The sequence below is a fragment of the Opisthorchis viverrini genome (assembly GCF_000715545.1).
Source record: "Opisthorchis viverrini unplaced genomic scaffold opera_v5_20, whole genome shotgun sequence".
NCBI classification, from domain to species: domain Eukaryota; kingdom Metazoa; phylum Platyhelminthes; class Trematoda; order Opisthorchiida; family Opisthorchiidae; genus Opisthorchis; species Opisthorchis viverrini.
In genome coordinates, this window is record NW_008751676.1 from 2,076,709 (window position 1) to 2,088,686 (window position 11,978).

Sequence of the window (11,978 nt, forward strand, 5' to 3'; positions counted from 1 at the left end):
TCTCACAGCCATACAACAAGACAGCCCGTACTGTAGCTTGATACACACGTCCCTTCAGATTCAGGGATAAACCATTCTGACGCCATAGGTGTCTCAAGTTAGCAAACGCGGCCCGAGCCTTGCAGATTCGTGCATTCACCTCACCTGCCACGCTACAATCAAAACTAATACGACTTCCAGGGTACGTAAAACGCTCCACAACTTCCAGTACCTCTCCCTTGATTTAAGTCGCGTGTTCAGTGACTGGACGCCAACGAACATGATCTTACAGTTTGTAGGTGCAAAGTACATATCAAAGGACGAGATGACTTTGGTCAGTTCATTCAATAATACTTGCTCATTCTCCTTCTCTTCGAACATGAGAACGATGTCGTCTGCATATTCCAGATCGACAAGGTTTCTTTCACGGGCTATTTGAACATCAGGGTTTTGGAGACCCTCCAGCGTTCGCCTCATTATTTCATCGATCACAAAGTTAAAAAGGAATGGAGAGAGTGGGCATCCCTGACGGACACCGCTTTGTGTGCGGAAGCTTTAGTAGAGCCCGTCGTATTCTCCTACAAATCCGGAAGTCTTAGAATACAAAGAGTGCCCTGGAAATCCAGGAATACTAGAATTGTGGGTCGCTTATACGTATGGCGTTGTTCTAGCACCTGACGAAGTGTGAAGATTTGGTCAACGCAACCCCTACCAGGCCGGAATCCCGCTTGCTTCTCTCGAGTCAGTATCTCACGAGCCACCGTAAGGCGACGAAGCACAATCGACTTCAACAGTCTCGTTATGAAGGGGGTCAAGCTGATCTCTTTGTGGTTACCACACTCACTACGCGCTCCTTTTTGGAAACGGGCATTATCACCGATTCTCCCCAGTTGTCTGGGACAGACTCCCTTTCCGCAATGCAAGCAGACAGATCGGACTGAGGACTTCACCCCCGTATTTGAACAGTGCGGGTGGGAGGTCATCCGGACCAGGAGCTCGGTGGCGTTTTAGAGGACATATTTAGTCGTAAACCTCCGAGGCCGTAGGTGGTTCCACATTCACCGTTCATGGTTCTACTTCACCTGTGAGCTCTAGATGAGTGCCAGGTGATGGCCACGACAGTTGTTCAAATTATTCAGCCCACCGTTCGAGGAGTTCTTCCTTATTCGAGATGCTTCATGGTTTCACTCACAGGTGGTTTCCGGGGCCCGGTCGCACGGATCGACTGAAATGATCTGTTCTTGGGCCCGGCTTTCTGGGCCTCTTCCCTTTCTTGGGCTTTCTGTGTCCACCATACTTCACGGTCGGCTCGCACGCTCACTTTCATTTGACGTTTGATAACTCCTCGCACCGGGTTATGTTCGAGATTTAATTAGTGTCACCTTTCGGTCTGATATCCAGTGCTTGGGTGCGCCTGGTTGGGTCGTGCCACAGGCAAAATTCCCAGTTTTATGCAAAGTGGTGGCAAGCTCGTCTCAGTATAGTTCACATCTGATGGCGGAACATTTGGAAGAGACTCTATAAAATGATTCTTGTAAGTTCGTCTGACATCCGGATCTGCCAGCCTTTCAGTTGCAAGGCGATTCGTCCACACCTTACGCGACTCCGTGAAACGTAGGGAGAAGCGACTCCGGACGAGTACGTGGTCAGAGTCCACAAATGTGTTCCAAAACGACCGACAGTCAGTTATTGATCCGCGCCATCGGTAACTGATGGCAATGTGGTCGATTTGAGTTTGTGGCCGGCCTGCCGTTGGAGGACACCATGTGGCCAGACGACTTCGGCCACTTCGGAAGTTGATACTGCATAAGAAGAGCCTGTGATCAACACACAGCTGAAGCAATCGTTTTCCATTGTCCGTACGTACCGAGTCCAATCCATGTCGACCCTCTACTTGGGTCTCAGATGAACTTAACCTGCCCACATATGCATTCATATCTCTGGCAACCACCACAATGTCTGAGCTTCTCGCTCGCCGCAGCAAGGCATTCAGGGTGTCGTAAAACCTGTCTTTGACGGCGTCGGAGCTACAGTTAGTTGGGGTGTAGGCAGACATGATAAATAGACATCTATCAACTTGCTGCTTGTGAGACTTCTTCACAGACGTTGTCAGAGGAACCGCACAGAGGCGACTATCAACGGGTATCCAGTCAAGTAAGGATACTTCCGCCCGGTGAATTACGACAAAACCAAAACCTGTATATCCCGGTACAGCAGCCTCTGGATCACCAGAGGTTAACTCAGTCACTGTGCTTGCATCTTGAAATTCTGCTTCTGAGACACAGCACACATCAATGCCAAGCGAGTCCAGTGTGGGTGCAAGATCAGCTTGTTGTCCTGCTTGCTTCAAAGTGCGGACATTGGACGCGGCCAGATAGAGTGGGTGTCGAGGCTTGAGGACTGATTTAGAGATACCTGAACATGTCAGCGCAATGTGACGAGCAGATGCTGCACGCAAAACCGATGCATGACGAGCGGAGTCATCAGGTCATAAGTGCTGGGCCTTCAAGGAGAGAGTTATCAATGGGGTGGGGAGAGGGGGAAGAGAGTGTGTGAAAGAGAAAGAAGGGAGGCGTCAACAGTAGCCTGTTTTTGCTTACCCGCCCTGCTGTATGCAGCAAGTAAGGCGACCCGGCTGACGGTACCACGCGACGGCCGATGTGGCACGAGTTTATTTGTATATGTGCAGTTCATGGTTGTACGTGGGCTGGGATACTGCCCACACCTAGACAAGAGGACGATTAGGGTCCTCAACCAAAGCCTTTGTCTCAAAAGCCTAAGGGCAAGGCAGTGGTGTTTGGCGGGAAATGCAAATGCATTTCTACGGAACAAGTCGCCACATGTTCCAACCCCCAACGTGGACAGCCAGGAGACTGATTGAGCAACTTGGTATGAGAGACTCTGTGAGTGTCGCGGGACATTCCCCAGTATAGCTCAATGGATCGCTGAGGGCCGCAAACCGTCACACCACGGTAAGATCCAGTCTCTTCGTGACGTAACATTGAATATATCTCGGTCAATATCTCCAACGACTGGAGAGCTGAGTATCTAACACCCTAGCTATCAAAGCGACTAAGACCCGATATCTCACGCCTTTCACGTTTCGTCTACACATCGTTCTTTGTTCCATTTTATTGCCTTCCAATCCTAAACGGGGTAAGAATATTCTATTGACCACGTGGTGAACGAAGCACAGCGAATTTGGTGCGGTAAAATAACTTAACCAGATCTACAACTTTTGATTTATCAACGAAACGAAGTAGCCGCACATCTGAATTGCTAATCCGATTTTTCCATAGTACGTAAGCAATACTTCGAAGGCACAGGTGTTATCGGTTGAGTAGTCTCTGTCTAACTTACAGTGATGGTGATGAACTCGGGAAATTACCCTCCGTGCACTTTCGCACCTATGTGAACAGAAATGTGCTGAAGGTGGTTTTAATATCGTCAGAGGAGACACTGTTATAAAATAGGGTAGGTAACCAAGTTGTCTTTGGATTTAAGGTGTCAACAATTGTTAGCTTTCGATATGTATAATGGTGTGCGTTCAGGTTGTCACAGAATATATAACAATGTACAACCCAGACGGAACTCCTCATGGTCTTTAGCCTTTTGTTATGGCCGGTGTTAGCGAGCCAATTCATGAAGGAGATCTCTGTCCTTCAATTGAGTATAAGAGACAGTTGGAACCGGGTACTTCTTCCCTGTACGTTATCGATCCTGTTTTTCAGATCGCCTATGCTTTGATCATTACGCTGAGCACTTGATGTCAGTTACGTTTCATCTATCGTCTATTTAGATAGACAATAGATAATGTCAGCTGGGAGATGATGATGTCGTTGACTAGTATTTTACTTCCGCCGGCGTTACTGATAAGTTCGAAGAGAGTGTGACCTTCTTCCAGTTGTGTCCGCCCTACCAATTCATCCAGCAACCTTTGGCCACATTTCTCTAGGTTGGTTTCCAGACTGGATTAAGCTAGTTTTCAGAGACTTGTCAAATTGATGCGGTCACCCTCCTTAACAAAATAAAAACACGGCTCTGCGTAATGCTAGTCCTGAAGTCAGTTTTTCTGCATTTGGGGTTTGAAGCAATACCTGAACAGCTGTTAATCGACTGCAGGCAGTGGATGTCAGGCTGACGAATACTTTCTATCTGGATCGCAAGAAAAATAGCAACAACATGCGCAAGAACAGTGGCATGATTGGAGTTCATGCATGCATTTCAGAAGAAATGAGTTTTGAGTGGATCGGTGTCATCGACATACACTCGTGATAGGATCCATCTTAGCAGTATACCCAATCTGGCTGGGATAGCGCTGCGTCACGCACATCCATACTGGATATTTGTGGTTGTGATGAGCGCACGATGATTGGAGTACGATCGCATGAGATTATCATTATTCTCATTTGTGTGGTAACCTTCCGTGTTTTTGAACTTTTCTCACTTAAGTGTTCGATAGAGGCACCTGTATCTTCTGTCACAGGGAATCTCTATGAAAGAGGTGTTTTTTACAGTGTCACAACTGCAGTTTACTGGGGAATGTGTGGGAATTCCGAGTTCAGCTGTTTGTAATTCTGAGGCACCCTGATTGCAACCCCTCCGCTGTTTATCCTAGGAAGCAGGTCGCTTTCTAGGGTCATACACAATGCAATGGCTACTTTACGGACACGATGCACAACAGTTTCGGGGAGACAGCAGTGAACCTAAAGAATGCCTGCCGATGTATGTTGCATAGAACGGAACATGATTGTTTTTGGGTTGAGTAGATTCCTTGCTTAGGTATGGTTTCTTTGGGCGGATTGACTTTAACCTTCCCTATCAGAGGCTGAAAAATGAACACTTTGGTATTGTGGGTAGAAATAGACGAATTCGTTTCAGCGGCCGTAGAAATCAGACTTGGAATTGACAAGTGGAATGTATTAACCGCCATCCCTACATTTCGTAGGCATACGTTACCTTTTGGTTATTCTGGGCAACTGGTCTTTGTCAACGAACGTGGCTTAGTTGGGCTGCCTCGCGTTGAGTATTTGAATTGACCCCTCTCACAAAATACAGTGACAGATGTAATGTTTTATAACCATATCGGTAGACGTTCACTCAGTATTCTGATCCATGATGCAGCGACTATTTGGACTTTCCTAAATACTTCATCTACTGTTCTCACATTACTTCCGCGGGGAGCGGTGTGTCCACACCTCCAGGTCTCGTATTACATACGAGAGCTGGGTATTCTGTGTTCGGCTGCTGCTCTTTAGTCTTCCTACAATAGCAGCAAACTGACGAATCATTTTCAAGGCATCCTACTCCGGGGGATTGAGCAACGTTTAAACCCGACCACTGCATGAAGGGCGCGGCTATCGATAAAATAATACAGTTATTACAGAGTCGTCAGCTTAGGCAGGTGTCCACAAACCCCTCAAGATTTCTCTTCTGAAGCTAGCATTCTCCTACCTAAAGCACCGGATGAAATGATGTCCAATTTCCTAATGAGGTGCTTGGTGTTTGGTTATAGTCCACGATTTTCGTTATCCTAAATCTAAAGCGCAGATAGAAGAAGTACAGCAGATCACACTTTGCCAGTTGGGTGAGAACTTGCACTCGTTGACTGTTTGAATGCCGGTTGACCAAAATGAATTCGGCCGGTCGTCGTGTAAGGTACGTAGACGAATTGCAACGGAATTATGTCGTGGTGATCACAGGACGACAAACAGACTTTACACAGATTTCAATACTATTTTTCGCCAAATCACCAAGGAAAAAACAAATCTTTGGAAAGAATAGATTTGTTTATTAGGTTGGCGAACTAGCTGAACACCAACTAGAACTTTAAATTGTGATATGCTTCAACTCAATAAGTTGCACACGGACTACCTCACGTTTTGGTTGATGCGATCTTCGAGATATTCAGGATTTATATCCATGCATAAAACTCTGCTTACAAGGTTGCAAATTAGGTTAGTGTTGACGAGTGACTCAACTGAACCCCAACTAAATCTAGCGTTTACGGTATGGGTGTTATGTCAATCAATCCTTAGTACATTTGATTAAATGTGCACAAGAAGCTTAGTGACGGGATACTCTCCAAGCAGAGCATAACAGCCTTATTGCAAGCAATCGAGTGCCAACTTGAAAGGAGCGTCGCGGTATTGACCCTGAAAAAAGGTCTGTCCGGTCGATGTTGAGTGGGTGACTGACATCACTTCTAAGTAGCGATTGACCACTCCAGCATCGTTAGTCACTGCTGATTGGCTGTTCTAGTGTTCCATCGATATCTGGCTTTTCTGATCAATAGACTCGTTGAACTTCCGAAGAAATTTCGGCGGAATTAGCGGTTCTCAGTGACTTTCGGATATCCTAGGGTTATTATTAGGAATCTGACCTTCCTGCCGTCTGTCAACGAAAGAATTCCTCCGCGGGTCAAGTTTGAAGGGATTACACCTTTTTTCGGGCTCAGTTGGTCCAGCATCTTGGCTGGACCAATGGATCTGTTGCACGTGGTACACATAAATCAACGGCTGTTGCGGCTGATCTTCCAGGTTCGAAGGTTTCAAGTGATAGTCTGAGGTATGGACTGCTCTGCCGTCTAGTATAATGCATTGAACAGGTATACATCGGATAGACTCATCTGTTTTGACCACAGGTAAACCGTTGTTTATGTTATCTCAGATGAAATTTATTTTATGACTTTGGTATTTCTGATCCAGAACATATTAAGCTTACTACAAAATGAAAACTTTGGTGCGAGCAGGGCGGTGATTTATCTGGTACTTGATTTACTTGTATTCCACCATCACTAGGTCCACCTTAAAAAACCACGGGCCCTGCGAACCACCTCATACGAAGTGCGTCACGGAATTGAGCGGTGATCACAATTTCTTTTTTGATGTTCGCTTACTGAATGCTCAGCCTACTAACGACGCATAAACACAGCTTAAACTCACTCAAACAGACACCAGTGAATTGTTTGGGATCAACTAGTACTTGTCCACTCAGGTCAAAATGTAGGATTCAGTTCATGCTTAATCAACCCCGTTAGCAGTTGATCAGTATTCCTGATTGGTATGTGTTTCGGGTACATACGCAATGAAAGTGATAGCTTTGATACTCGAGCGCCACTGACTGGGCGCTGACTGGGCCATTTCTGCCAGTGGCATTACCCAACTTTGAACTACATCCTGAGATCCCCATCCACTTGCGGCAGTTGTCGACCGGACTTAGTTAACCGGTCATACTTTGTCGTCAGCTCATACATTATTCACCTTTCGGGCGCTTCCACTCAGCACAGGACTGCGCGAAATTAGCTCAGCGAGCGAGATGGTCTTCTGGTATGCGGGTTACAGTCCTAACCAGCGCAGCCTATGAAGCGGGAAAATCGCGGGAAAGTCTCTCATTCCTAAGACCATCTGGTGTAATTAAACAAAATTAATCCAGGGTTTCTACGAGACCTAGCCAATGCTTCGGGGAAATCGATCACCAAATAATGACATCTTTCCTATGTTCTCTGCGCATAGAGGCCACGTCTCTGATCCTTATGGATCAGAGTATATCACAATATAAATTCTGCCCTTGACAGACAAACTAACATCGCGTCGGTGCCGTAGGTATCGGGGCTAGGCAAAAGACAACCTGGCCCTTCCGATTCGAGAGGCAATCTCATGTCCAACCAGTTCACCAGAACTTATGCAGCTACCCAGGTAAAAAATTTACCTACCACGCCGATTAGCTGTTCTGTGGTTTGGGTTTGATCCAACCCACTCTTTTAGCAGAATTTTTTGTGCAGATTTGAAGTGCATGGTGAGTTGTGCGACAGAATTATTTAGATTTTTTAAAAAATATGGTTTGCATTCTTGAGAGATCTGAATCAAGGAGAGCAATATCGTTTGCATACTTAGCGTCCGTGAACAAACACTCCGGCAGCATTTCAACCCCTGAGGTTTCAGAAGCAGGCACAGAAATTCCAAGCACAACATCAATAGCAAATTTCAGGAGGGAAGGTGAGAGCGGACAGCCTTGTGTTGCTGGAAGCTGAAAGCTGGCCGTATACTCGTACACAGCGAGATGAGTTCGAATACAGATAAACCTGAAAGGGACACCTCTGATCGTCAGACACTGCCACAATATCTGACGACCGACATAGTCAAAAGAAACTTTCACATCAAGTAAGACGACCAACGTGGGGCATCTAAAGGACTGGCGATTTTTGAAAATATCGTCCCGTGGTAAGCATATGGTCAGTGCATCATCGGCCAGGGCAAAACCCAGCTCGATTCTCACGGGCCTGTTTCTCAGGATAACCTCCTCAAAATAATGCCAAAGAACACCTTGGATGCGGCGGCTACCAAGCTGAGGTTACTTTGGTTTTGCATGACTTTCTCGCTTACTTTTTGAAAACTGTAATCAATGTTTTGGTATTCCGTTCCACTGGTATTCTGTTTTTCTTCTGATCTTCTGAAATATGGTCATCAACCTGCTCACTATGGCTTCATCACATCTTTGATGAGTGGGGGGTGCAAGGCAAGTGGGTGTGCAAGGCAGAATGCCTTGTCACGTTGAAGGCATGATATTCCAAGTTGGGTTTTCATTGCTTATGGCAGGCTAATTCCTCATTATGGTCCTCCAGAGACTGTTAAAATAGTCTAGCTGAACTGCTCTTTGGTGCCCAGCTCATTGCAGAACTTGGTGATTTTACGAACGAATTACCCTTGCATCTTTTTAGCAAGTTGATTCGGTGACGCCTAGTTTTTCGTTGATCAATTAGCTTGCACCTGTTAATTTCTGGCCGGCTGGTCAAGTCAGATGAAACAGGACGTGGCTGTTACCCGCAGCAAACGTCTTCTCCATCTGGGTCTTCGCAATTTACCAGCGTTTTCTGACATCAATAGGCTCTTGTTTATTCGGCGTTTTAACACTCCTCATGCACCATTACAGCCTCTGGTTACTTCTATAACCTTCTTGGTGGTCATTAGATCCGCTGATCTCGACAACATCCAGTATTCATTTAGTCAAGCCAGATGGCCTAGACAAACAGTTCCGGAAGATGAGAGCATAGCTTCTTTAACTCGCATCCATTCAACCTCCAAGCAATCTTTGTCATCCTCATGACTGGGCGTCTCCAGTAGCTCTCTAGCCAGATCAGCTCAATACTCTGGAGGTAGTGAAATTCGTCAAAGTGAAATTCGTGCTTCCCTTTAGCACGTCTAATGCTGACGGAGATCGAAGTGATAACCGAGCCAACACAATGGTATGATGAGAGTCAAGTTGCGCACCCCAGAAGGAACGACACTTTTACTATGGCTGACCATCGGTAACTGATAGACACATGGTCCGATTGAGTCCATGACTGTCTTGCAGTTGGTAGCATCCAAATGACTCGAGTGGTCAAGACAGCTCTTGATGAAACCCCCCTTCTCAGTCTCAGAACCACAGACTGCTGGAGCGTATGCTGATACGACAAATAAACCGCCTCAGTCTACAGTGATCTTAGTCGAGCCAGACAACTGCACAGCGCAGAGACGGCTGTTTACTGGGATCCAGTCTAGTAGGGCGCTTTCATCATTGGGGCTGGGTGCAACTCCCACACCGTAGATACCACTGTAACGCTGATACTACTAACAGGGAGGCACGCGAGTAGTATGCGTTGTTAGCAGAATTTCGCTTTTGGCATTTTCTAATAAATAACTCCGCAGCGAAGGCCTTCTTCCTTTCACCACGAGCCATTGCGTCAGGACCACCGGATACCCGAAGAGTGTATTGCGGAATATCTGGGCTCATCCTAAGCGACTTGAGGTGCACGACCGAAGTAGGGTCTTGTATGCGTGTTTCGGAGATACAACATACGTCGGCAGAGAGGGAAATCAAGGTTTCAGCAGAGGATTCCTGTTGCCGAATTTGACATAGAGTACGGACATTGAAGACTCCAACGTGAATATTCGTGCAATATTTGTCACCCGCATCACTGTGAGTTTCCAGTAGCTTTCTAACCAGATTAGCTTGATACACTTGAGCTAATAAAACTTGCTTAAATTGAAAAATGCAAATGATCTGCTTTAGCACGCGCAATGCTGACGGAAAGCGAAATGATAACGAGCTCACACAATTACATTATTGAAGTACCTCAGAATGAACGATAATATTTTTTTGAGGCTCTCTATCGTCAACTTATGAGTCCATGATTGTCTTGCAAATAGAGACTTCCACCACCTCCAGGTTGTTGGTCTGTTCGCCGAGCTTGACAGTTGGATTGAAAACGTTTCATCACTAATCGACGTGACATCGCCAGTGCAGGGTTGAGTGCACTGACGGTGTCACCTCGGTTGGTGATGAAACTTTTGCAATCCAACTGCCAAGCTCAGCAAACACACCAACAACCAAGCAGCACACCCGAGCCACCTAGATTCCACAACATTGCTGATACCACCCATTGGCTTGGGCATCCAACCTGGTTGTTCATATCACCCGTCAGGATGACTGTATCCGTTCTTTTCGCTGACCGAAGCAGGTGTGGTAGATCTCCGTAATATCCGTCCAACTCAGGTTCAGAGCTGCAATTTGTCAGAGCCTGTGCTTATACGAGAAGTCGACATCGTTCACCACATCGACCAAAGAACCAGACAGCCATACAGCGCAAAAGTGACTGTTTACTGGGATACAGTCCAGTAGAGTTTTCAACCTAGTGGTTGAGCGGAATTCCCACACCATACATACTACGAGACATTGCGTCTGGACCACCGGATACGTAAAACGTGGAACAACTGAGCTCATCGTAAGCGGCTTGAGTGACAGGGCCGAAGTGGGATCTTGTCTGTGTGCTTCGAAAATTTGGCGGTTACTCACTGGATCACGCGTCACAAACACCCAAATCACGTAACAATTCCTGTCCCACTTGAAACCTCAGCCGACACACATATTCCCATCCATTTCTGTTTACGTGAATACCACTCGCGTCGCGCTCAAGGCTTACGAACTTCAACCACATCTGGTCAAGTTGCATTCATGTCCGCGCAATTATCAAACACGAACGGGCATCCTTCTCTTCGCTTCACACAGGTACTCTCAACAGTTGTCCTCAAACGATAAGTCACTTTTTTAATCATTCCCTTCTTGCATTGTATTTATTTTCATCAAATGCACTAAGAAATAATTCATGATCCAGGCTAAAAATCAAGACACGATTCGCAAATTCATGAAATTCCTTCTGGAAATCACAGTTGACATGATTGTAGCCTGAGGTATTAATCCAAGCGCATTTGTTTGATACATTATTTTCGTCACTAAGCGACTGCAATTAGCCATGTAATAAGGATGGTTGTATTAATTGTGGTAAATGGAGTAAATGGATTAATATTCAGGGCTCGAGTCTCGTTTGGCCATTTTAGACACGTTTGGCGGTAAAATGGCACATCCGTACACCTCAGGGGAAGTGCATACCAGGCTACAGCACGGGCTGTTTTACTGTGCGGCTAGGAGAGGTTAGAGCAGTGGACCTGAAATGCCTTCAGATCCTCGACAACCGTTGCTTTAGAACCATAGCTGATTTAGACTGGAGAACTCTCACCGAGACGATTGGAAAACTATTGTCCGAATGCTTAACGGTGACCTCAATCAAACAGTATGTCCAGGACCAGTGCCTGAATGAGCACTTCGGAATGATTTCGGTGGGCTAGCAGTAAGACCTTTTCCATCTCACCTCATCAAATTATCTATGGTTGTACGGTAGCGAAGAATAGATGTTTTAAACTGATGTGCTGTCGGTGATGATGTATAACTACCGTTGGTGTGGCCCATCAGTTTATCAAATATTCCCCTTTTAAAAAAAGTAATGGTTGCACCAAACCAAATTCAACTGTCTGGGCTTGAGGAATAGCCCTATGATAAACTATATTTACAGTGTAATGCTTCAGAAAATATCCAGTGAAATTAGATTAATTGTGTCTTGAAAGGAGTGAATCACGAAAAAACTCATTGTTACTGATTTGAAGTGTCCAGAGATCAATATA

The 11,978-nt window shown here is 45.9% G+C and overlaps 1 protein-coding gene across 1 annotated transcript in view; it reads right to left on the reverse strand.

The window, feature by feature from the left end:
* Positions 1 to 456, reverse strand: part of T265_01836 (hypothetical protein) — a gene marked incomplete at both ends in the record, with an annotated part of 16,225 nt that extends 15,769 nt beyond the window's left edge. Inside the window, one exon of the mRNA XM_009165946.1 lies at positions 270 to 456. Within this exon, the coding sequence (XP_009164210.1) occupies positions 270 to 456 (187 nt within the window). The remainder of the gene's footprint in view (positions 1 to 269) is intronic.
* Positions 457 to 11,978: the final 11,522 nt, after the last annotated feature.